At 36.8% G+C, this 27,758-nt stretch overlaps 1 protein-coding gene across 1 annotated transcript in view; it reads right to left on the reverse strand.

Moving 5' to 3' along the window:
* Window positions 1–27,758, reverse strand: part of MMP16 (matrix metallopeptidase 16) — a 289,314-nt gene that overhangs the window by 128,175 nt on the left and 133,381 nt on the right. Inside the window, exons 2-3 of the mRNA XM_046642690.1 lie at window positions 25,251–25,399; window positions 15,687–15,809 (exon numbers count right to left, since the gene is read on the reverse strand). Of these exons, the coding sequence (XP_046498646.1) occupies window positions 15,687–15,809; window positions 25,251–25,399 (272 nt within the window). The remainder of the gene's footprint in view (window positions 1–15,686; window positions 15,810–25,250; window positions 25,400–27,758) is intronic.

Consider the following 27,758-nt stretch of genomic DNA (forward strand, 5'->3'; position numbering starts at 1 on the left):
GAGTGGCAGAGTTGGTTTTTTCAACCCAAACATTCTGACTGAATAATCTATTGTCTTAAATTCTAAGCTAGACTACACATCTAAAACACGGTTTTCACCATTTTCTAATGAATATTCTGGACCATATTTACATTGACTATTTGATGGTAAATATCATTTATTACATACAAAGAAAATAAGGATTGAAACCAAGTGGAAAGGGAGTGGGGCAGGAGTGTTCCAGGAAGAAGAAAGGGCAAGCAAGAGGCCCTGAGGTGGAGACGTTGGCAAGTTCAGAGAATGGCAAAGTTGCCGGGTGGTCTGAGCAGAGAGAGCAGGCGGGCGTCAGGGTATGAGGTCAGAAAGACAGCAGAAAATCAAACAAGGTCGGGCCCGGTTGGCTGCTGTGAGGAGTTTGCTTTTTGCTCCAAGTGAGAGAGGAAGAATTGGAAGCTCATGAGCAGAGAAGTGACATCTGACTTATGCTTTAAATAAACGATTGAGCCGTTATGTGGAAGATATATCATAGTGGAGCAAGAGGTGACCCGGGGAGACCCATGGGAACTCTCGCAGAAATTCAGGTGACAGATGACAACACTGTGGCCCAGGGGAGCACCCATGGAGACACAGGCACACCTCCCTTCATTGTGCTTCGCTTTATTGCACTCCACAGTTAAGATGTATTTTTTAAATTGAAGTTTTGTGACAACCCTGCTGTAGACCAAGTCTATTGGGGCCATTTTTTCCAACAGCATTTGCTCAGTTCATGTCTCTGTGTCACATTTTGATAATTCTCACAATATGTCTAACTTTTTCATTATTATTATTATTATATTTGTTATGGTGATCTGTGATCAGTGAAGTTTGATGTTACTACTGCAATTGTTCTGAGGTGCCACGAAGTGCGCCCATATGAGATGGTGAACTTAATTGAAAGATGCTGTGTGTATTCTGACTGACTTCTCCACCGACCAGCCGTTCCCCCCCCCCCCCCCCCGCCTTGGGCCTCCCTATCTCTGAGACACAGCAATACTGAAATTGGGCCAATTAATAACCCTACAATGGCCTCTAAGTGTTGGAGTGAAAGGAAGAGTCGCGCATCTCTCACTTTAAATCAAAAGCCATAAATGATTAAGGTTAGTGAGGAAGGCATGTCAAAGCTGAGACAGGTCAAAAGCTGGGCCTCTTGTGTCAGTTAGCCAAGTCGTGAATGTAAAGGAAAAGTTCTTGAGGGAAATTAAAAGTTCCATTCCAGTTGTAACTTTGAATTTTGTCTAAATTAACTTTCCTAGTTGACTTTTATTTTCTTCCCCCTGTATGGGATCTCAGAAGCCTCTCAGGAAAGGGCAAGTATTTCTATGACACACTATTTGAAAGAATGTACTACATAAAGTGTACTCTTCCAGGTACTAGAGACATAGCTGTACATAAGGCTCTGCTCCTGTAGAACTTAGACATTTTAGTCATAAAAGATAAACAACAAAAAAGAACAAAAAAAGACAGAGATGGCGATAAGTGAGGGGTGGGGGACTGAGGTGAGTAGATGATAAATGGGATTTCAGTGACAAAGGGCCACACAGCCTAGCACTGAGTTTCCAACCAGAGGGAACAGTGAGAAGCCCAAACAAACGTGGCTGGTTCAAAGAATGGGATTGCCTGTGAATTGGTGCAAAATGAACGCTGAGGACAGTGGTATGAGATGAAAGAGAACCAGCAGGGGGAGGCCTATATTCTATGAAAGGAAACCATGGGAGAGTTTTAAGTAGAGAAGTATCCTGATATTATCCCAAAGGTCACTGTTTCTGATGAAAAATGAATAAAGGGACAAGAATGAAAGCAGTAAAACATTTCAGGAGTTTAAGCCAGAGAAGATAGAGATAGGTACTAGAGCGGTAATCATGAAGATATGAAGAATTTGTTTCAGTATATGGTTAATGGGAACTGGCGTTGGATTCAGGGTGTGCCGGAGAAATTACTTTCAAATAAAAGATAATCTTACAACAGAGAAAATAGGTGAAATCATATTAGTATGATATGTGTATAAATGCATAATGGTTCTGACAAAAATGAAGCAATAGAATATAATAAAGAATAACAAATGGGCAGTACCATTTGGATGTGAAACACATCACTGTGTTTCTCAAAGTTATGCACTAACTAGCTTCCAAAGTATGCTTAACCATGATATTCGTGATTCATCAATGAATACAAGACAGAGGCGTATGCCTCTAGGTCAGCACTGGATTCTGAACTAGGTGCAAACAAAAACCAACTTAGAAACTTTTATGCCATTGAGAGATGTATTTTCCATTTACTAACAACTGAAATAATAAAGGGTACAGACAGATCATGTGATCTTAAGAGTAAATTAAGACTGTTATCCTTCATATTCTAATGCAAGGTGCACAAAATTAATATGTACACTTGCAAAGCAAAGAGAATACCATAAAATGACTAAAACGAAGGTCATGTTTGAAAAACCTAACAGAGCTAATTTTAAAATGCTTTTACTTTCCCTTTTCTTTTTCTAAACAGAGTAGTAATAGTGAACATACTTTTCATTTCAATAAGATAATTGATTTCATGTTTTGAAGTCTCTGTCATTTTGAGTTTTTTCTTTAGGCCATTGCACGGATTCTTTTAAACTTCCACTTTGATAAATTTTGGAAATTTACCTAAACAAATTAATGTGTTATCTTTAATGACATGCCTTACACAATCTTACATAAAAAAATTGATGAAGTGGCAACTTTTAGACCTCTTTTTACTCGTCAGAACAACTGGTACTGCAGGAAAGATATGCCAATCGACACATGAGGCGAGCATCTCAGTCAGGGCTGTCTAGTTTTAACTTTGTTGAACCCATACCAACTCATTTAGTAACAATTCCACACACTAACAGTGGAGCATTTCCCCTTCAACTTTTTCATAGAGTGATAAACCTTCTTCAAAGTATTATTTTATCTGCAATATGAATGTAAGAACAAAATGAATATTTTATTATCTGGTATCATGTATTAAAAGTTAAAAGAAGCTTGTATTCTGCTTTATAATTCTCAATAGAAACATACGTTTCTAGGGTAATTTTAAAAAATGAGAATTTGACGTTTAGAGAAACTAAATTTTAAGGGGAAGAGACCTTTACTAATGAAACTCTATGGAAGCATGCATGCTTTCTTAATTGATAGCACTGTAAGAATTATTTTGCTTCATTAGTTCCATAAATGTAAAAATATTAAACATTTGTTCAGAATAGAAGTTAAGGGAAATGAGAAACAAGGTCATTGCAATAGGTTTTATCCCCTTCAAATCAAGAAAATTCTATTTAGTTACTCCAGAGACAAACTAAGTATTACCCAACAGCTAATACTACTGTGTAAAGTCAGAAATCTCCAGGATTAACATCATTGGATCCAGACCAATTTATTTAACAAAAATTCTACATATTAATAATGATTATTTCCCCTTAAAATTTTGATAGAGTGATAAATCTTTTTCAAAGGTTTATCTCTAATTTTGAAAGTAAGAGAAACTGAATACTTCGGCATCTAGTTAAGATACCAAAGTCATATAATATACTGATGTCAAAATTAGTTTGGTATGGGACAAGGTTAAATACCCTTTAGTCAACTCAAGAGACAAAAATTAGTTGTTCAGCAAAGCATACTAACCCTTTATGAAACATGATTAGCAACTAAATGGAATTTATTGTAATTGGGAAAGTAGACAATTGCTAAGAATATAATAAAGTAAAAAGAATAAATTGCATAGGTAAATTATTAGCAGATCCATATCTAAAATGTATTATTCTATCAGGAGAGAACTAAATAGACTAATTTATTTTTATTCATATTATGTTCGTTTAGTTGATGTGGCTTCATTGTTTTTTAAGTACAAGAAATGGTCATAGAATAGAGATGGAATATGGAGCCCCCCTAGGAAAGCTTACGTTAAATATCTGGCTATTTCCCAGGAGGCCAGCTTTTCAGGTAAGGCAGACTTTGGTACATGTTACTTTGGGTCTTATTTAAAAAGTGTCTGTTTCTCAGCCTATTGTGTATCCTCTGGACACACTAGTTGAAGTATCTTTCAAGTCAATGGGATCATCAAGTTCCGTGAGCAACCTGGGCTTAGAAAGGATAGGGAGAAATGGTTCTGAGGAGAAACTGATTATTCCTTAGCAACTTCTAGGTTGCTTTTCTTTGCATATATTATGAAAGTAAAATAATAACCACTAGTGTGTGTCCTCAGTAGTCACAGAAGCATTCATTTAAAATCAGGGCTAGCTGGAGGATGAATTTACTGGGAAAACTTATACTAATTAATATAACACAGTATGATCATATTATTTAATATATTATGGATACTTATTAATATAATACAACTTAAAAAACAGATGCATCTGGCAGTTTAAGTACCTATCCCATTGGTCACTTATTACATAATGTATTATTTCAGAGTTTAGATTTTATAGAGAAAAGGAATTAGGCTAAGTCTATTTTATAAAATATTCAGTAAACTTGGGAAAGAAAGATCTATTAAAAACGTTGTTATTCATTAAGTTGCTATTATTGGTTTGAATAAAGTTTAACCAAAGCCTACTAAGAATTCGTTAATTTATTCAACAACTATTTATTGAGACCCAAATACACAACAGGCAGTCTACTAGGTTCTGGGGCACACAAAATGGGTCTCATCTCTGACATAAAGAAGTTCCTGTATGGTCTGGAAATAACACATAATTTACTATTCGGCAATTATTAACCTACATGCCCGTCCCCCACACTAGACGACCTTCTCCATGAGAACGGGGTCTTGCCCAACACATCTCTCGATTGTCAGCGCTGCCATACAATGCTGTTCAATAATCATTTATGCAACAAACACCACCTAATTACCCAAGAAGCAAAATTTGCCAAAAGACACTTGATGGTAAAGATTCAAGTACGAGATGAATAGCCACCAGTCCTTGTATTAAAATTATCACCAGCATGTAAATTATACATCAGCCGGAGTTATACATAACCCTGAGGATACTTGAATGAATCTTCTGGGACAACCTCAGAAGTCCCCATTTCTAGGAATCAAACACTGAGGTCGTTAAAGTGGAAGGCCCAGGAGCCTCGACATTCCCTTTACACAGACTGATTACAGAAGGTTCCTTCCCACACATCTTAAAGATAGGAAGACATCTTAAAGTCACATGACCTAACTTTCCAATTATTTCATGAGCGGTCTCTAATTTCACTGGTAAGTAAATAAATTTCTTGGCTTTTATGCCTCCAATGATGAAGACGACTCATAGGACAGATGACTTAATTTTCCAACAGCTCAAAACATTAGATTTTTCTGAAAGCCTTTAAGTATTTGAGAATAACTGGAAACTTCTCCTGTAAATATCCTTTCCATTATGTTGAGAACCCTTGGCTCTACTCTTGAGCTCTTCCTCACGCAGACGGCTTTCAAGATCTCTTAGCATTCTGACTTCTTTTTTAGGAGTGTACTTAATACGCCAAGAAACAGCTAAAAATGTGTGGCCTGAAGAGAAAAGTACATATCAGGTAAGGTTTGGCCAACAAAGCAAAGAAAAGAATCATCATCACCACTGCTTTGACACTTTGCTTTCTCTCGGTCTAATTTGGTCATTTTAGCTTCTTTTGAGCCACATTATACCATTGGCTCATAATGAGTTTGTGATCAAGTAAAACCGAGAGTCGACCACCGCACTCCAGCTCCTGCCTGCAGTCTGTGATGTCACATTTCAGCTATCCTTTCCAGGAATAATTATTTTTTGAGTTTAAATGTCATATTTTATATTTATTTCTCTAGATACAGTAAGAAAAGTAGTAGCAGATACTTATATAGTACTTACTATACACAAGGCAACTTAACGCCTTACATATATTCATTCTAAAATTTAATATCCATAGCTTTCATTCTCAACTTTCTAAATCTCGTTAGAATACTCTTAACAATTTCTGTGATTTGTCTGGCAAATTAAAAGGAGTTAATACAATAGTTGCTATTTAATAAGCACTAACCATGTTTCAGGCACTAAGCCAAATGTATTTTTCCCCCATTATCTAACTTAGTTTTCTCCCAAGCTTTATGAGATTGGTATTATTGCAATATTTGCTTTGCACACACAGAAAATGAGATTTAGAAGATTAAGTAACTTTTCCTGGTTTTACAGGTAGCAAGGATCAGAGCCAGGATTCAAACCCACATCTTTCTTTTTCCAAAATAAGACTCTTAACCATGTGACGTGCTTATCAATAACCTGGAAGTTTAAAGGGACAGACACTAATTATCTGAATATTCAAAACTGGCTGAGACAAGTGTCAATATAGGGACACAGCACAAATGGAATGGCGATCGGCTCTGAACATATCAGCTCTTCACAGCGTCTTTCATTCTTCTTGAAACGAATGGCATGGTCAGCGCCTAAGGCTGCAGAGGCACTCAACAGGGTACCCTGCCAAGAGTTTGCAAATCAGGTCAGAAAAAGGATAGCACTGGAAATGAAAACAATAAATATCAGTGTACAGAGTTGAGTAAATTCTATAGTTCTAAAGTCGATTATACACTTAATTCAATTAGAGTTTATTAATTTTTTATACGGTATGTAGTAAGAATCTGATTTCATTGTTTTCACATGGATAACCAATGATCACAGAAGGAGCTAATGAGCAAAATAGCCCATGCTTTCTCCACTGATCTTTAAGGTCCACTCTGGCATAAATCACCTTATCCTATGCATGAGTCTACTTCTGTGCTCTCCTGTCTGCACCGCTGGACTGATTGTCTCTGTGCTAATACCACATATTGCCTTAATTAGTATTGATTTAAAGTAAGTCTTTGTATCTAGCAGGTGGGAACGTTTTGATTAATCTTGGGCCTTTCACTATTCCCCAGAGATTTTCAAGTCAGTTGTCAAATTATACAAAATCCTTACTGGGAATTTTGCTAGAATTGCACTGAATTTGGGGAAAAGTTGAATCTTCATTACACTGAGTATTTCTAGTAAGAGCAAAATATATCTCTGCATTTATTTTTGGTGTTCCTTTATGTCTTTCAATAAAGCTTCCTAATTTTCTTCATAAAGGGCTTACACACATAGGCAGATAGAGTTTCTTCTCTCTTACATTTTTGTGTCTATTTTAACGGCACTTTTGTAAAGATTACACTCTTTGTGTGTGTGTGTGGCTGTATACTTTGTATGTTGATTTTGTATTGAAAAGCTGACTACAGACTTCCCGTTTCTGCTCTGATTTGTAAAGAGCCTGGAAGTCCTCGCTCCCAACTTCATAACAAGAAAAAATGCTGAGAAAGCAGAAAGGAACAACTCTTCTTAGCTCCCTCTGAGAACTGCAGTCACAGGCAAACTTCAACCCCCAAAGTGGAGAGAAAGATGAACAGAGAATCACAGCTTATCAGGAGCAAGAGCCCTGATCCCAGGAGGCTGGCAGGGACAATTTAACAGGGGTGCGGACTACTGTAAGAATGGAAATCTCTTGGAGGCCCAGCCTAAGGGGAGGACCGCCACACACTCATGAGTTTTACCTCCAGGTGCCCCACCAGCTTCTCACGGTAAAGACAGGAGACAAACCCCTCCTGCTTCTAGTACAGGGATAGGAAAAGCAACAATTTAGAAATATGCCCAGAGCATTCTGCTCTCGATAATGCAGACTTGCCTTCAAAGATAACTATTTTATCAGAACCTCATCTGATCTAGGTGAAAGGCAGTTACACAATTCAGCCCTCTAGCCTTCCTGTCTTATATAATGGAAGAAAAAATAAGGGCTAAGACACTGTTCTGAGGGTAACAGCCCAGGAAGTCAAGCTCACTTAAAACACTGCGAATTAATCATACGATTACAGACTGCTTCCTCTCTATAACACCTCATACCACACCAATAGGACACAGCACAGTAACGGTCAGCTACAAACGAGAGAGCTGCAAGACGCAAAGTCTATTTAAGAAGGAGTTTCTAGGGAGACTCCAAGACAACAGGGAAGACAAAAACTAGGACACTGGAGGAAACTGAAGCCTCTCACGCCTTCAGCACAGGAAACACTAAACAGCCAAACTTCCAACCAGATAAACATAAAAGCTTATGCTAAAGGCATTACCTCAGTAACTACTACCCAAAATATCATGTCTGGCTTTCAACAAAAAACTAAAAACATGCTAAAAGGCAGAAGAAAACACAGTCTGAAAAGACAAAGGAAGCAGAAGAACCAGACTCAGATATGGCAGAGATTTTTGACCCAGACCAGGAATTTAAATTAACTATGATCAATATCCTAAGGGTTCTAATGGAAGAAGTGGACAAGAAGAAGAGAATACACGGGTAATACAAGCAGAGAGATGAAAACTCCAATAAGGGATCAAAAGGAAATGCTAGAAATCAAAAATACTCTAACAGAAATGAAGAATGTCTCTGATGGGCACATCAACACACTGAACATGGCCAAGGGAAGAATCAGTGAGACCTGAAGCTAGGCCAGTAGAAACTTCCCAAATTGAAAAGCAAAGAGAGGAAAGGATGAAAAACAGAACAGAGGATCCAAGAACTATGGGACATTTACAAAGATGTACCATAACATAATGTAAATATCAGAAGGAGAAGAGAGATAGGAACAGAAGAAACATTTAAATATTAATGGCTGAGAACATTCCAAAATTAATGATAGACACCAAACCACAAATCCAGGAATTTCAGAGAACACAAAACAGGATAAATATCAAAAAAGCTACATCCAGGCATATTATATTCAAACATCAGAAAACCAAAGACAAAGAGAAAACCTTGAAAGAGAACAGACGAAAAAATACCTATCTACAGAGAAACAAAGATACTGATTCCATAGGACTTCTCAAACATAATGCAAGCAAGAAGAAAAAACTGTAACTTTGTGAGGTGCTTAAGGTTAACTAAACTTACTATGGTAATCGTTTCATCATACACACATATCAAATCATTATGTCACATACCTCAAACTAACACAGTTTATATGTCAATTATGTCTCAATAAAATGGTGGGGGTGAGGAGAAGAGAATGGAGTGAAATATTTAAAGTGCCCAAAGAATAAAACCACCAATATAGAATTCTGTATCCAGTGAAAATATCATTCATAGGTGAAGGAGAAAAAAGACTTTCTTAGACAAAGAAAAACAGGGAATTTGTTCCCAGTAGAACTGCCTTACGTGAAATTTTAAAAGAAGTTCTTTAGAGAGAAGGAGATTGCTATAAGTCAGAAATTCAGATCTATTTAAAGAAAAGAAGAGCATTAGGGAAGAAAGAAATAATAGTAAAATAAAATTGTTTATTATTTTAATTGATCTCACAGAGAAAGGTTTGTTTAAAATAATAATAGCAATAATTTATTGGGTGATTATAACATGGATAAGTGAAAAAATGACAGCAATGTTATAAGGGACGATAGGGAGAAATTAGGGACACCGTCTTATAAGGTACCTGCAATACCTGTGAAGTCGTGTAGTGTTATTTGAAAGTAGACTTACGTTATTTGTAAATGTATATTGCAAACTCTGGGGCACCACTGATATAATTTTAAATAAAGTATAATTGATATGCTAATAGAAAATGGAAATACATACAATGCTCAATTAAAACCAGAGAAGGCAGAAAAAGAAAGAAGACAAACAAAACAACAAACAACAAACAACAACAGCAACGAGCAGCAAAGAGTTACAAATATGGCAGATATCAATTCAACTACATCAATAATTACTTTCTATATGAATAGTTTAAATATAACAATGAAAAGACAGGGACCATTAGAGTGGATTAAAACAAAGCAAAACAAAACAAGACCTGATTATAAGTTGTCTATAAGAAATCCACTTTAAATATAAAGACACTGATAGAGTAAAAGTAAAGGGATAAACAAAGATATACTATGCTACACTAATCAAAAGAAAACTGTAATAACTGGAATCATTTCAGACAAAACCTTCTTCAGAGCAAGGAAGACTATCAGGGATAAAGAAGAGCATTACCTAACGATAAAGGTGTCACTTTTCCAAGAAGACACAAGAAACCTTGATATGGATGTGCCTAACAACAGAGCAAGAAAATACATGAAGCAAAAAGTGACAGAACTGCAAGAACTAGACAAAGACACTGTTGTATAGTTGGAGACTTCAACACCCCTCTATCAGCAATTAACAGATCCTGTGGACAGAAAATAGGCAAGGACATATTTGAACTGAACAGCACTATTAATCAACTCGATCTATTTAACATAGGCTCCTTCAGTCAAAAATGCAGAATACTCATTATTCTCAAGCTCACATGGAATATGCACCAAGGACAGCTGGGAAAATCTCAAAGTACTTGGAGATACAACAATATACTTATAATAACACACAGGTCAAAGAAAAAAAATCTCAAGGAATATTTAATATTTTTGAACCAAATCAAAATGCAAATACAAGTTAACAAAATTTGTGGGATGCAATAAAAGCAGTACTTAAAGTATAATTTATAGTATTAATTGCGTATTAGGGGAAAAAGAAAGGTGAAAATTAATCTAGGTTTCCAATATAGGAAATTAGAAAAAGAATAGCAAATGGAAGAAAAATATTGGAGCAGAAATCAATGAAATTGCAAACAGGAAAACAATACAGAAAATTAAAAAATTAAAAGCAACTTTTCCAAAAAGAGCAATATAATTGATAAACCTCTAGCCAGAGTAACCAAGAAAGAAGAAGAGAAGACACAAATTAATAATATCAGTTACGAAGGAGGGCACATCACTATTGACCCCATGGATATTAAAGGTCAATAAAGAATACTATGAACAAGGCTATGGCTGTAAACGCGATGACTTAGATGATGCCATGGACAGAATTGTGCCCCCACCCCCAGTTCATACACTGAGGCCCTAATGCCCAGTGTGACTGTATTTGGAGACAGAGCTTTGAAGAAGATGATTAAGGTTAAATAGAGTCATAAGGATGGGGCTCTAAATTTAGTAGGACTGACATCCTTATAAGAAGAGAAAGAGATACTAAAAATCTCTCTTTCTCTCCACGCGTGCACAGAGGAAAGGACAGATGAGGACACAGTGAGAAGGTGGCCATCTACAAGCCAGGAACAGAGGCCTCACCAGAAACTAACCCTGACAGCACCACAATCTCAGACTTCTGGCCTCCAGAGCCGTGAGAAACTAAATTTCTGTTGTGTAAGCCAGCCAGGCTGTGGTATTTTGTTATGGCAGCCTAGGCAGTCCAATACAGATTTAACGGACAAACTCCTTTGAATGATATGACCTACAAAAACTTACACAAAAAATGGACCAGGACCAGATAGTGGCACTGGTGAAGTCTACTAAACATTTCAGAAAGAAATTCTATCAATTCTCTACAATCTCTTCCAGAAAACACAAACAGGAGGAACACTTCCTAACCCGTTCTATGAGACAAGCATTACCCTACTATGAAAACCAGATAAAGATATTACAAGAATGGGAAACTACATGTCAACATCACTCATAAATAGAGATACAAAAATCCTCAACCAAAAATTAGCAAATCAAACTCAACAATGTATAAAAAGAATTATTCACCATGCCAAAGTGGGATTTATTCCACTCATGAAAGGCTGGTTCAACATTTGCAAATCAATTAATGTAATCCATCACATTAAAAGGTTAAAGAAGAAAAATCATATATTCATATAGATATATGCAGAAAAAGCATTTAAAAAATCCAACACGCATTCATAATAAAAACTTTCAGCAAACAGGAAATAGAGGGAACTTCCTCGACTTGACAAACATCTAGAAAAAAGCCTATAGCTTAACACCATACTTAATGGTGAGGAACTAGATGTTTTTCCCCCAAAGACTGGGAAAAGGCAATGATGTCTGCTCTCAGCACTCCTTTTCAATATTGTACTGAAAGCTGAGCTAATGTAATAAGACAAGAAAAGGAAATAAAATATATACAGATTGGGAAGGGAAAAATACAACCGTCTTTGTTTTCAGGTGACATGATTCTCTATGTAGAAAAAAAGTCAGACACATAGATCAATGAAACAGAATAAAGAGCCCAGAAATTGACCCACACATATAATCGACTGACCTTTGACAAAAGAGTAAAAGCAATGGATAAAGGATGATCTTTTCAACAAGTGGTGCTGGAATAGCTGGACATCCACACGCACAAAAATGAATCTAGACTCTGATTTTACACCTTTCACAAAAACCAACTCGAAATGGATCAAAGACCTAAGTGTAAAAACTATTATACTTTTAGACTATAACATAGGAGAAAATCTAAGTGACCTTAGGTTTGTCAATGATTTTTTTTATACAACGCCAAAAGCATAACAAAGAAAATAATTGATAAGTTGGACTTTATTAAAATTAAGACTTCTGCTTTGCAAAAGACACTGTAAAGAGAATGAAAAGACAAGCCACAGACTGGAAGAATATATCTGAGAACATATCTGATAAAAGACCTGTATCCAAAATATACAAAGAATTCTGAAAATAGCTACTCAATTAAAAGTTAGTCAAAAGATCTAAACAGACCACCCACTAAAGAAGATATACAGATGGCAAATAAACATACAAAAACTTGCTTGGCATCGTATGTCATTAGGGAATTTCAAATTAAAACAAGAATAAGACACCACTGCACGTCTATTAGAACGGTTACAACTGACAACACCAAATGCTGGTGAGACTGTAGCGTAATAGGAACTTTCACTCATTGCTGGTGGTCACACAAAATGGTATAGCCACTTTGAAGATAGTTTGGCAGTTTCTTAAAAGCTAACCACAGTCCTACCATATGCTTAGCAATTATACTCCCAGGTATTTATCCAAATGAGTTGAAAATTTATGTCCACACAAAACCTGCCCATGAATGTTTATACCAGCCTTATTTGCAATTGCCAGAAACTGGAAGCAACCAAGAAGTCTTCAAGTAAATGGGTAAAAAAACTGTGGCACATCTATACAATGGAATAGTATTTAATAATAAAAAGAGATGACCTATCAAGTCACGAAAAGACATGGAGGAACCTTAAATGCACATTGCCAAGTGAAAGGAGGAAGTCTGAAATGGCTGCATAGTGTACAATTCCAACTATACGACGTTCCAGAAAAGGAAAACTATAGAAGCACTAAAACAATCAGTAGTTTCCAGGGGTTTTGTGGGAGGAGAAGGAGGATGAATAGTTGTAACACAAGATATTTAGGGCAGTGAAACTATTCTGTATGACGCTGTAATGCTACATAACATTACGCGTTCATCAAAACCCGTAAAACTGTAACACAAAGATACAGTGTGTGTTTTACAGTGTAAAGTCCTAGTGTAACCTGGACTTTAGTCAGTAATAACATGTCAATTACTGGCTCAGCAATTGTAACAAATATGTCACACTAATGCAAGATCTTAATAATATGAGAAATTATGTGCGTGTGTACATATGTAGGGGGCAGTATACTGGGATTACCTGTATTATCTGCTCAACTTTTCTGTAAACCTAAAATTTCTCTAAAAAAACTAAAATCTACCAATCTTTTTAAAAAGCTGGCTATATTCTTTTATTAGTTCTACAAATTATTCTAAAAGATTATTTATAGTTTATTCTGGGTTTTCTATATAGAAAGTAATATAAACTGTGACTAACGAAAGTTTTCTTTCTTTACATACCTTTATATCTTTTACTTCCTTGCGACTATAAGCAGTTATGCAATGTTGTCGAATAGAAGGAGAGGCAGCAGATATTTTTTGTTGTCGCTGTTGCTCAAGGATTTTTTTCAATACTTCACATTTATTATATGTGAAATATAAAATAAAGCTGTGGTTTCCATTTTAACAAATGCCATTTTTCTGGATAAGGAAGTGTCCTCCTTTGCTTTCATTCCTAGTTATCATAAAATGATGTCAAAGGTCCTTGTATGTATCAAGGTGCTCATACAGAGCTTCTCTTTAACACTCCAGATTACTTTCAAGACAGTTCAGTGTGTCTACACTTGACCTGCAAGCTCACATACTTCCTAAACTTCCTGCCTTCCCTTAACTCTTGGGTTTTATAGATTCTTTCCTTTTGTTTCACCTCTAGATATATTTTAATTTCTTTACTTTAATTTATTAATGTCTCTTATCCAGATTTTTCTTCAATCAGGAGAGTGGTTTACAGCATTTACATTGCCATCTGGCCAGAAAAGGAATTTCTTTCCGTCGTTCTTCACCAAAGTCTAGGAATACTTTTCAAGGTCTATCCAATTTTTCTGCTCAATAAGCACTATTTGCTAACTAATTCACTCATAAAAAGAGGGCTTACTGAATAAGAGACATGGGTATTCCCAGTTATTGGGAAAATACAAACTGTCTTCCATATTAATTTATTGACGTCATACTTGCTTAGCTGTATTTTAGAAGTGTGGATTGCAGAGACGGCAAAACAAGCTTGTGAAGTAAAAAAACTTGTGAACAAATTTAAATGACCGTCAATACCAACTCCATAGGCTTGGCCTAAAACTGCTTCCTCTTAGATTTCTCTTATTTACAGAAATAGTTGAAATAAGTTTCATAAATCAATAATCTAGGAACATGCTATCTGGGAGGATTAGTATAAGAAGACAAAAAAAACAGTGAAAAGTATTCCCCAAACAACCAAGTTCATGTGGCACATTCCAGATATAGAGATAAAAGGTCAATACACTGAGTTCTTAATTTTATCTTTGAGCATATATGAAAGGTTATTCATACAAAGAATAAGAATAATAAATTTCTTTCCTCTATTCATGTATTTCGACAGTGATGGTTCTTTACAACCCACCCTCTCCCTGAGAGCACCCATCTTCTCCCTGGCCTTTGGTCTAACAAGTTCTTTGTCTTCCTGTGGGTCTTAGCTGAAAGGTCATTTCTTTGGGGAGAGCTTCCCTGCTTTTCTAGAGTGGGTTGGATGATCCCGGTGTATATTTCTCTCACATCTTGTTCCTTCCCTTTCGTAACAGGCATCACATTTATATGATTGTTCAACGTCTCCGAATGACTGTAAATTCCATGAGGATAAATGACGCCCCATGTTTTATTTATTGCTATATCCCCAGTGCCTAGCACTGTTCTTTGTTCAAAATGGGACTCTATAAACAGTTGTTCAATGAATTAATGAATAAATATGAACACCTCCATTAGCAGCAACTGTCTCTCCAGGTTGGAAGACACTTGCATCTCTTGGGCATCCTTCATCGAAGACAAAAGAAGAAAGGATGATTCATTTGCATTGTTGCCAAAAAGATAGAAAGTAAAATGGTTGGACTGATACTAAAAGTTAATTAGTAGGTTTGAAGACATTTTGTCTAAATGACAATTATTTGTAGACTTTATTATTTGATTACTTTTTAGATTATGAACACTTGTTAAAGAATGCAATGTGTTAGAACACTCATCTGACAGTCGCTCAGAATACTGGCATTCCTTCAAGAAGCTGGAAGAATTAGTCGACAAAAGAGACCGGTGTTTCAAGGAATGTCTACAAGGCCCTCAAACGGATAACGTATTCTCTCCTCAATTGCAGTTTTTGGTTCCTAATGTTAACATTTTATCACTATAGGTCACCACCTAGTCAACGTGCAAAAGATATCAAAACAAAATGTCAAAATAAACAGTTGTGAAAAAATGGAAGAAACGGTAATGCGTTATTAGTTCTTATACCTGTAAGTGATGTGTTTGTGCTGCCACTTCTGTCCTGTTAATGCATATCGCTTTCGACGAATATTAAATTTCGAGCTACCTCTTGTCTGGTCAGGTACACCACATCGAGGTTTCTTCATCCAGCTGCAAAAAGCAGTATTTTCCAGTTATTTACCAACAACCCTAATCATTAATTTCAAAAGGAAATCAAGTAAGAAGTTAATCTATGACAGTGATAATACAAATGAGAAAACATAAAGGAGAAAACTGTCGATTTTCTTGCAATTTGAATCTAAGTAGAAAGCATATTATTTCCCTGAATGATCAAGAACCAACAGTTTACAACTCAGATCCTTTAGATAATTTTTATCTCTCTATTTCTTTTTGAGCTAACTGGAGACTGAGGTATCCTTAAGCGTCTAACTAGAATCTGCTGTTACCAAGACCTTAACATGACCTTGGACAAGTCATTAATCTCTAGTCTAATTCATAAAATGAGACTTTTTAGAATAAACGTTGACTAAGGTCTCTTCCAGCTTTAGCATCCAACAATTCTTGAAATCTATTAAAGTGACCTTCAATTCCGGGAGTCACAAGGGTACGCGCGACTCTTCCGGCTGACACAGACATACAGTGTTTGTTTAAACGCCATTTGCCTTACTCCACTTTTTTCTACTTTTCACTTAGATCATTACCCCAATTTCCAAGTCACGACCATTTGCTTTGAATCTTTAATAATAACCAAATTCAATGCTTAAGAAATCTATTTCTTTTCTGGATATGAGGTTTAACATATCTATTGAGAAAATGAAATGCTGCTTTTGACTTATTAACTGTTAACACTTATATAGCCACAGTCATCAAACTCCTGTTCGGGAGGGTCTCATTTGTCTGTTGTCACGTTTTCTGTGCAGTTCTGCTTCTTGTCGAAGAACAAAGACTTTCATGATTTTGAGTAGTTTGTCTTTAGAGACTCATAAGATAGCTTTACCGTTCATTGGCCCATTTACTTGAACAATTACAAAGCTAATGCAGAATTTTCATGGTCCTGCATGCTTCAGAAAGAGGAAATGAGAAATGAAACCATTTTTGCTGTATTTTAACAGATATGTGACAATTTCTATACTTTTTAAATGGAAAATAATTGACTGTATATATGACTATCTAAAGATGTCCATTTTGTGAAAATGAATAAAATAGTTTACACGTTACATGGATAAATGAGTTAATCAGCTTTTACAAACACAAGAATAACTTCATGCAACAATGAAATCATGACTTTTGCTTTTTAGGAGAGATGACGCTTTTCCAGTGCATCTTATAAATTTCTCCTTTTTTATTCTGCCCCTAGTAATGAGGTAGACCTTGTAGCTATCAGACTTAACATAGTCCATCCTGGTTTATAGTGCATTGTAGGTTACTTCAGAAAATCACTCTTTCCCTTATTAAAATCTCCAAACCAAATGAGACGTCTTGAAATGCTTACTCCTAGGAGCTATTGAGACCTATGGAATTAAAATCTCTGGAGTTGAGACTGGAGCCCTCTTATTTCCAACTAAGACTCCCATGGCATTCCTAAGCCAGCAAATTTGAGAGATATTTCACTGGACCATAAAACAGTCAAGGGCAGAGGATCTATCCACACACTCCTACTACGTTGGACAACCCCGGCATACAAAAGATATTCATTGACTATGAATTTTTAATGAAATGTTTTAATGAAAAGTCATTACTTTTTATTGTATATTATTGGATCTAGATACATTTAGCTAGCAAATATTAAGCATTAATGGAGGACTTATTAGGATTTAAGTGGCTTTTACATATGAGTATTTCATTAATTATATTCTCAACAAAAATCACAATATTCCTAAGGCAGGTACTTACCCTCACCTCCCTGAAATTACTGAGAGAATAAACAATACATAATTATTAAATTATGAATAAATTTACTTACTGTGGGATGTGGTTACACTTACATTTAGCTAAGAAAAATATTTAAGTAAGCACTCTGGGAGGAGAAATAATTTTGAAATGGATAGTGGGATAAAATTTGACAAAACAGAATTAACTATTATTGGGATGAAATGCATTTTCAATCAGGCTATATTCTCTAAAATTACTTTAATAATCCATAAAATTAAAAGATGAAGGATGCTATTGAAAAAAGTTTAAATTCATTAATACAAATTTCCGTTTTAAGTCATGCATATGTTGAATCTAGTAAAAGTTTTCTCAGTGAAGCATTGCATCTTCCAAAGGATGGGGTTTTTAGAAATAAATATTAGATTCCTGTGCTGAAAACTATCTGCTGAATTCCTTATGTATTTCATGGGCTTTTGCCACTTTATATAATTTTTTCCTTATGTTCCAACTATATGTTCATTTATTTACTTACTCTATCCTGATCCATTCATCCTACAAACTTTTTGAGCTTTTAGAACATGCTGAGAGATATAAAAAAGCGTGTGGATAAACAGATGAACAAGGCAAGGGATCCTTCTTGAGCTCACAGTCTGCAGGTGAGACGGGAATGGTGAACAAAAATCACGACATACTGGGTTAAGTGCCCTCACATGTCCATCTAGATATCCTGTCATCATCTCTAATTTTACACATAATAAAAACAAAATTGTGATTTTCCTTCCCCAAACTTGCACCAGTTCCTCTAATGCCTTAACTTAGCTGGAAATCTGAACAGCTTTCTAAGCCCAAGCCAGGCCCCCAGGTAGCCACTGCGCCTCTCTCCCCACGTCCAGTCAACCACGATGCAGTTTCTCCTGCTCCAAGTTCCTCCTGTGTCTCTCACTCTCACCAGGGCCTCCTTCTCACTCCTCCAGGTAAATCTTCCCAAAGCACAGACGTTTTCTTTGCATGTTCTGAGCATGAAATGCTTCTAAGGAAAGAATCAGATTCAGGCCTGCTTGGTGAGATGTCCCCGGTCCACCTTCTTCCCAAAATCCACGCAGGTTCCTACAGAATCAAACCTCCTTCTGCCTTTGCAGACAGTGACCTCCGTCTGGATACCTTTCCCTCCTTGTTCACACCGAGAATCCTGGTCACCATCATCATTCAACTCACATAGGTGAGTCTACCACCCCAAGACAGCGGGCATTACACTGCGCGCTCCAGTTCATCTATGTCTGTCTCTATCTTCCACCGGCCTGCAAATCAGGCCAGAGAGCCCAGTGCGGGGTCAGAGCCCGGGGAAGTCGCCAATGAGGAAGAAATGAGGGAAGTCTGCACGTCTGTCTTTGCACACCAATCTACCCCACTATCCTACATGATTCCAGAGACTTGGTAACCTACAGCTTGTGCCTTGAACAAAAGCTCACTGCATGGAGGTTGTGCAGAAACTTTTATAAAGAACTAAATCATAAAGTAGATGCCTTAAGCGTAATAAATAAACATATAAACAGGCATAATCTATTATCAACTAATAATTTAATGCAAAAAACCCATAATGAGGGTTGGTCAGATTGAGAGCACTCTAGGTTAACTTCACCAATGTCTGCAACCAGATATTCTGGCTCAGAGGTATTAGCAGGTCATATTTATCAAAATATGGAAAATCCCAAAATATGATCAAAGCATACCATGAGACTGAATATGACGTGTAGTCTCTGAGCTAAACTATGTGACTCCAAACATTTAAATTATTCCATTTCCTAAACAGGTTCTTTCTCCTACAATTTTTGGGTAAACTATATTTATTTTTCAGTGTGTCAACACGCAGCTCACATACCTATGCTTCTCTTCATTTGCTAAGCATTTTAAGTTGACATTTGAAAGCAAACATGGGGAATGGGCACTGGGGGAGGGGTGAGCTACAAGAAAGGCATTTTGTAATTTCAAGGTGTAAATGATGGCACCGCCTCAGTTGTCATAAATACTGATACACAGCATTGATTTAGCTGTTTAGAACCCAGAGCGTTTTTAAATTAGTCGGGCAGATCATTAAGGTCTTCATTTAAATTAACTTAAAAAGGAAAAATATCTAAACTCAGTACTCTTGGGAGGAGTTATATTGTAAAAATTGGGAGAGGGCTCTAGAGCCAGATTGCTGGGGTTCCCAGCCTCGCTCCACCGGCTCACTAGCCTTGTGACACCTGTCAGGCTACTGTTTCTTTCCATTCCTCAGTTTCCCCATCTATAAAATGAAGCAATAATATTACGGAGTTATTGTGAGGATTAAATTAATCACATGAAACAGAACAGTGCCTGGCAGAGAGTAACTGCTACTGTTATTAACTTATAATGATAACAATTACTGTTATTTCACAGATATCAGAAAGTGCTTGTATCAGTGGCAGTGGCAGCAGCAGTGGCAGCAGACAGCAGCATATCAAGGGGTTTCAGTTCACCTTGACCCATATGTTAACATGAAGCACTTTGTTATTCATAACAGGATGTTCCCGGTATTTTGATTAATAAAGATACCCACAGATACACTATTGCCTGTTTTATGTAAATAAAGTAGCCACAAGCTTCTAAATGAGTTTACAGTAATGCTAAGAGCCACCAAGGAAACAGTATCCATTCGCTTCAGTAAAAAAAAAAAAATTTTTAATGAGTTGGGCATTCATGTCAAACATATAGGGCTCCCCACTGCATGACTCCAAGGGGTGCCTTCAAGCTGTAGTACAATGGAAATGCTGCCCTTTGGGTCAGAGCTGTGCCGCACAGTGACCCTGTGTACATATACCTACTTTACCAAGAGAATAAAAATGACTCACAAAAATATATCTTATGCCTTATGAATTAGAAATCTTAGAAAAATGTTCATCAGCGTAATATATTAGGTTTCTACCCTAAAGACTTTTCCAAGTTCTAATGAAAGATAAGAATAATACCTACTATTTATATTTATTTTTATATTTATATTTATGAACATATAAATATACTTTATATTTATATTTATTATATTTATATTTATTTGTTCCAAGAGTTCTTTCCAAAAAATTTTAAATATGCTTTTTTTGTTGTTGTTGTTGAGGAAGATTTGCTTTGAGCTAACATCTATTGCCAATCTTCCTCCTTTTTTTGCTGAGGAAGATTAGCCCTGAGCTAACATTGGTGCCCAGCTTCCTCTATTTTCTATGTGGGTCACCACCACAGCATGGCTGATGAGCAGTCTAGGTCCAGGCCTGGGATCCAAACCCGTGAACTTTAACCACTCAGCCATGGGGCCAGCCCCTAAACATATATATATTTTGTATTACTTTAAAAATCCTTACATTTTGTTTGTATTTATAAAGCCAACCAACAGTTGTGAAGAAGATCTTTTAAATGTAAATTAACTTAGGGCTCAAAATGTAGACAGGCTGGCAGCTCGCTCTGGTCCAGAGATTCATTTTTTATCAATTCATCAGCTGCCAACATGGACACACAAGTTATTCACAAGGCTGAAATTGCAAAGTTAAAGTACTTAAAAACCCAAGCACAGAGAATAAATGTATTAAGCTTCCATGATCTGCAAGGTGAACAAAAGCTCGGTTAGTGTCAGCTCGTGTTTAAGCTTTCAGAGTGGGAATCTGAGGTTCCGCTCGTGTAGTATGGACCATCCGAATGCAGCTCCTAGAACGAGGACTGACCCGCCCTATAAGGTTACAGGGCTTGAGTATCACTGGTATATTCAGCACACATAAAAGATAAACTAAAAAATACTTACTATTAACATTATAAAATCATATCAGACTCATTTTCATTATCGCCTTGTTATCCTTTCTGTCCTTGCTAAATATGTCTTTTTTATGCATAACGTAGATTCCTCCACTTATTAAGGAACTTAAGTGAGCTTGCTTGCAAAAATTAGCTAAGCAAACCGTAATTTAAAAGAACCACTGCAACACAGGATAACAAGCTCATTTTAGATGGGGGGCGGGTAAGTATTTATTACTATCTCTCCAATACCAATGCTAATTAATACAAAAGCAATACAATACGCCATTTAACTTAATACCTAAAATTGTTGCTTGAAAATGAGTAGTTTCTTCAACATAATATAGGGATTACCACAATTGGCATCATTACTTGTAATTACCCAAGAATTATAGATTGAACCCACCAAATATCTCTCTGCCAAAGGAGGATACAATTATTTAATTTAAAAACAACTGATTTGGATAAGAGTCTAAAATTGCATAAAAGTTTATAGCATTCGCAGCAAATGAATCCTAAGCTATTATTTTAATACTGAGGAATAATTTTAGGTCTGTGATTGCCATCCATATTTTATGTAATAAGGCTTAGAGAAAAATTCATACCTTATAATTTGACTAAGCAAAATAACAGAGTGCGATTTCAGCCTGGATTGTCACCACACATGCATTTGAGATTGTGGAAGCACAGACAGTTGCTTGAGTAGCATGATTATAGGATTCCACTCACAAGAACACTACAGTATTTGAGCTGTGCACCCTGCGCAACGATACCTCGAGACTGGGGATGCAGCAGTGGATGAAAACAGCTGGGATGCAAATGAAGCCACAGAGTTTCCAGCATGAGTGACAAAGAAAGTGACACACAGGACAGAGGGAGCGTGGCAGTCCAGGAGGAGAAAATGACGAAGATTTAGCAAAGCTTTGGTGGGTTCACCTAGAAATAACTACCAGGTATAACACTCCCTTTAAAGGGAAAGATCCAATTCCAAAAAACTGAATTAGAGCAAGCTTTTGTTAAAGCAAAACAAAAAACAGGTCGGCTTATATTAAAGACTGCCTATATGTTTTGTTTTTTTTCTTTCTTCTCTCTGTCACTATAATTCACGGAAATCCTACTTCAGCTCCGACACACAGACACAGTCTTTTCTCCTGGTCTGAATCTGAGCCACTGCAGGCCAGAAAAAGACCGAGTCGTCCTCTACACCCTGCATCTTTATGTCGTTCTGCCAGACAACCACCACAAACTCTGCAGACCCCTTTCCACAGGATGGCCTCAAACAATCCTGCACACATTCCTCTTCCATCAGCTCCTGACAGAGACCTTTTCCCAACTATTTTAGGAAATCAGAGCTATTCACCTTGAATCCTTCCAAAACCAGCAGGAGCCCTCAAAACTGGAGGGACACACAGCTGCCACCTTCCATAGAGCTCTACTTTATTAATTTAATATCTGGTAGCAAGCAGATTTAAAGTAATTTGTTTCTCAAGCTCTCAATTTATTGTATTTTGTAAAATTGTGTCATATTTTCTAAGAAAGTGGTTCAGAAGATAACAGCTCCGCATTAGGGAACAAGAAGGCTGTCCAGAATACTTTGTAAAAACGTTGGGACGAACAGCACAATTTAAATGGAATTCTGTACTATACACAGCGATAAAATACAGGACTTGCTGGAGGTTTTGCTTACTAATTTAAAACTATTTTTATTTAGGACAAGAAATTTATTATGACTTAAAATGAACATTTGATAGTCGACTATTCAGAGAGAACTGCAATGACTAGAGGGCAGCAAGTCCAAAATATTCAAATTCTCTTCCCAATATTGATAACAAGTTTCTCACTCCTGCAGAGTGCATTATGCTACTTCTTGACTCTGTTTTCCCAGATGTTGACCAAAATTAATATTTATACGTCTCTCGAAAATGCTAGAAGAGGTAATGTATTTATTTTCTCAAACTGCTTTGACATTTAATCTTCAAGCCTTTATTATATGCTTTCCTGTCTTGATGAAATAGAAACAGTATGACTAATATGCTGTATTAGAAGATAAAATATAATTTTAAAATTATACATTCGTTTAAAATGTAAGAATTAATTATATATGTCTGAGCCCAGATATCTCAGATATTTAAGGTTTAAAAAGAAAAATAAACATGTCATTTCTCGAGGTACACAGCAAGCCATATAGTCTGCCTTTATCCATGGTTTTGCTTTCCACAGTTTCAGCTACTGGAGGTCAACACAGTTCAAAAATATTACGTGGAAAATTCCAGAAAGAAACAATTCATAAGTTGAAAAATGCAGGCCATTCAGAGTAGTGTGAAGAAATCTTCAGCCGTCCTGCCCCATCCTGCTCTATCCTGCCAGGGCCGTGAGTCACCCTTTGTCCAGCGTATCCACACTGATATGCTCCCCTACCCACCGTTAGTCACTTAGTAGCCAACTCTGTTATGAGGTCGACTGTCAGGGTATCGCAGTGCCTGTGTTCAAGTAACGCTTATTTTACTTAATAATGGCCCCAAAGCCAACTTTATTATCAGTTATTGTAGTTAATCTCTTACTGTGTCTAATTTGTAAATTAGACTTTATCATAGGTATAGATGTATAGGAAAAAACACTATGTACAGGGTTAGGTGCTATCCATGGATTCAGGCTTCGCTGGGGGCTTGGAACACATCTCCCGCGGAAAAGGGGGGGGGGGCTCCTGTCTAGTAGAAAGTTCCCCGACTAAACATCAAAAGACCTGGATTCCGCAACTACTCTGCACTTCACTCAGCCTTTGACTTTCAGCTTCTTTATTTGAAAAAGTAGAGAGAGAAACGTATCCTTGTCTTCCTACCATGGGGGGTTGACGTGTGATGATCATATGAGATATTGAAGCAGATTTATTTTGTTGAGTATCAAGGACTCAAATACAAATGATTCTCCTTTGCACTGAAGAAATTAATCACTTCTTCATTTGTTGTCCAGAAATAATAACGCTTTTTATTAATGTCATGAAACTTACGGGGTGCCTGTGGTAAAGCGATTTGTAACTTATTTAGCTGCACAGTTAACTTGAAGATTCTGTGAAGAAGAGACTGTCTTCTGAGTCTGTATGTGCCTCTTTGACAGATAAAATGCCTAATAAAGAGAGATACTGGTTGAATAAATAAATGAACGAATGATTGATGAATCAATCAATAAGATAAATATTACTAAAGAGTATAAGTAAGCCCTTTGTTAATAAAAAATCAAAAGCAGAGACTTTTCAGTGAAAACTGCTCTCTGACTTAACGCATTTAGAGAGCTGTCACTAGTGGGAGATCGGTAAACTGTTACCTGACTCTCTGATACACTTTCCCTCCAAAAAAGAGCCCTGATTTGTGTTGGTTCCCATTTTCCTTGGTGTCAATATTTCTACTTTGGCCAATTTCAAGCAACTGATCTGATGTCACTGAATAGGGAGGAGATGTGCTCAATATCCTCTCCCCAGCCGTACATGCCAGCTCTGACACGTCACCAACTGTGACCCCTATCCTAGTGGCTTCACCTGTACATTTACTTTGATTCTCGTTGTTTGTATTTTTGTTCCTATTTAGAGAATGTGTTGCTAAAGTCAGGTGAGTAAACTTGACTTTGACAATTCTGGGGGGTCCTATTTGCTTTATCTTTTTATAATATAATGACTAAAACCTTAACGATAAGTTGCAGTCTTTGTCCCCCAATCCAGTCCCATTTCCTTCTCCTTTTCCCGTAAACTTACTGACTGACTTTGACAAATTTGATATCTCAGAGGAGTGGAGTTAAAATAGGTCAAATTCCAAAGACAAGTTCATGAGACAAATAAGTCCCTTTGTGGCTGCTGGAGTTCATTGAAAGATTTTCCAGACTATGTAGCTTGGCTCAAGGACCAGGAAAGAAAGGCGTGGCGCCGTTACTTACTCGATGGTGTTTCTGTCCACTTTGCCCGTCATGTTGATGCCGTAGAACTGCTGCATGGCGGCCAGGGCGGACTGCATGGTCTCAGCAGAGCGCAGCACCGACATCCTGGGGTCAGTCGGCGGGAGGTAGCCGTACTTTTGTAACCAAACCTGCAACAACAAGCACAGTTGCTTTCAGATCGACTTCACGCTTTAACAATAATTTTACGGCAACTGATTTATGCCTGTATTAGGTCTTTAAACTTTATTTCCTCTACAAGGGCATACGTTATTTAAGTGTTTGATCTCTTTTCGACACATATTCTGCCGTTTAGGTTATGGCGATGCAATTTCAGTGGTGGTTCTGGATCCATCTAATATACCTACAAAAGCTAACTGAAAAGAAAAAGAGGAATCATTTGTTGCAAGCTTACAGCTGTGACGCACTAGAGTAAATACTGGATAAAATCACAAATAAGATCACCGCTGTCCTCTAGAAACTCAACTTCCCAAAATAAAGGATGGGACTTTGTCAACAATCTGACCCCACTGAGACACCTATGCTGGAAGGAAAATTAAGGTGCACACGCCACGTCTGAAAGTCACTCTGCTAACAACTGACCAGCGACCACAGCTGTGAGGAGAGGCACCATCACATGTACACCAGGTTATTCTGTCATGACATTCTGGGTACAAGGTCCATGCAACTGGTCCATCCAATTGTAGCTAGATGTCTTCAAGGGCACACGACTGGTCTCACGTAAAGAATACTCTTTGTTTTATTTAAGGTGATTCACTTCAATCTAAATAATTAAGTAACCCAACTTTTCACGTAGAGATGAAATGGGGCTATCTTGACTATATTTCACCCTGTCTTTAATAATAATAAAAATATCATGATTTTGATGCTCCTCTTCCCCAGGGAAGAGAGATCTGGGAGGATGGTGAGAGACCGATGTTGAAGAAGAGCTCACACCCCAATCGTGATTACAGCAACAATCCAGAGTCAATAACGGTTAGATTTTAAAAGTGACCCCAAACTCAGGGTATTTCAAGGAAAAAAATCTTCACCAGGAAGCAGACGCTTTCTACTTTTATAATTCTATGCATTCATTTTAAATGCACAATCGTATGTTCAGCTCATATCCCTTCCTGCTGTCCCTTACCTCAATCTTCCTTAGGGCTCTGAGATTTCTTGAAGCGTGGTGAACGACCTGTCGAACTGAGAAAGGCCAAGCAATCCTGCCTCTGGCACAGAACAGAAGCTGTGCTATTTAATGGAAAGTATTAACCAATATGTATTCCCCTCCCTATTTGGGCCTATTCATCATATAAAAGATGATCCTATGAAGTCGTCGTTTTTCCCCAATACCTGATACACTTCCATCATGACCTTACAACTACAACATCAGAGAGTTATTCTCTCAGTGAAAATAAACAGCAAATACAGAAGTTAGATTTCACCAAAAGAAACCAATATTAAATATATCAAAGTCTTAACAAGTGAAACCCATAGTGGAATCTTTTGTGGTATTTCTAAGGAATCGCTTCCCACAAAAGTGCAGCGGTATAAGCACAACCCCTTGAACATAAAATAAAACATTTATTCTAAAACTATTCAAGAGATTAGCCATGCATCACTGTCAGGAAGGTTTATTGCTGAGACTCCATCTAGTAAACTCATCCACCACACGGTGGAAGCACGCCAAGACACGCCTCTCATCTAACCTGCAATGAGCAGGCTGCCAGGGAACGCACATACATTCAGTTACCTAGTCAACAGTGCTGCTGTCTGAAATAGATCCCATTTTTTTCTGAATGAGGGAGACAAGATTTCACTGGCAATATATTATTTACTAGGAAATTCAACACCTGTTGTCATGCAATTTCCCCCAAATTAGAAGATTTCATCTTTATTTTTAACAATATACATGCACGAATATTCTGAAACTGAACTCTCTTTTTCCATAACACTTTGTTTGCATTCATTTCTTACTTGCTCAAGAGCTGACTTGTTGCTAGGTTACTCATGGGTGCTAAGCTACTGGCAATCACATTTATGAGGACAGCAAAGAGAAAAATGTTAATAAACTCCATGATTTATATACAAATAGAAAGACTATAAAATATATAAATTTTAAGTGCATAATGAAAAAAATAGCATGTTCTAAAAAATACGTATTTGATTTATGTCTTAGTCTTTCAAATAAATGAGTTAGAATAATAAAAAAAATGAATCGTTATATTTCTTCAAGTTCTCTTTTATATTATGTCATTTGTCATGGAGGCCTGTTTTTCCAGATGATTGAAAAGTGAGTGACTCTTTTTAATTGTAAAATATCAAGAAAGCTATGAGATCTACCATTTTATGGTCAAAGTTTCTTTTTTTTTTCTGATAAATCAATGTTATTAAGATTCTGGTTCACCTTGAGTTGACCCTTCTTAATGTCATTGTTATTTATTAATCAATAAATGTTCTCTAGCATCATCAAGAATTGACCAAGAATAATTCTCAACTGAAATTTTAATG

The sequence above is a fragment of the Equus quagga genome, chromosome 16 (genome assembly GCF_021613505.1).
Source record: "Equus quagga isolate Etosha38 chromosome 16, UCLA_HA_Equagga_1.0, whole genome shotgun sequence".
In the NCBI taxonomy this organism is placed as follows: domain Eukaryota; kingdom Metazoa; phylum Chordata; class Mammalia; order Perissodactyla; family Equidae; genus Equus; species Equus quagga.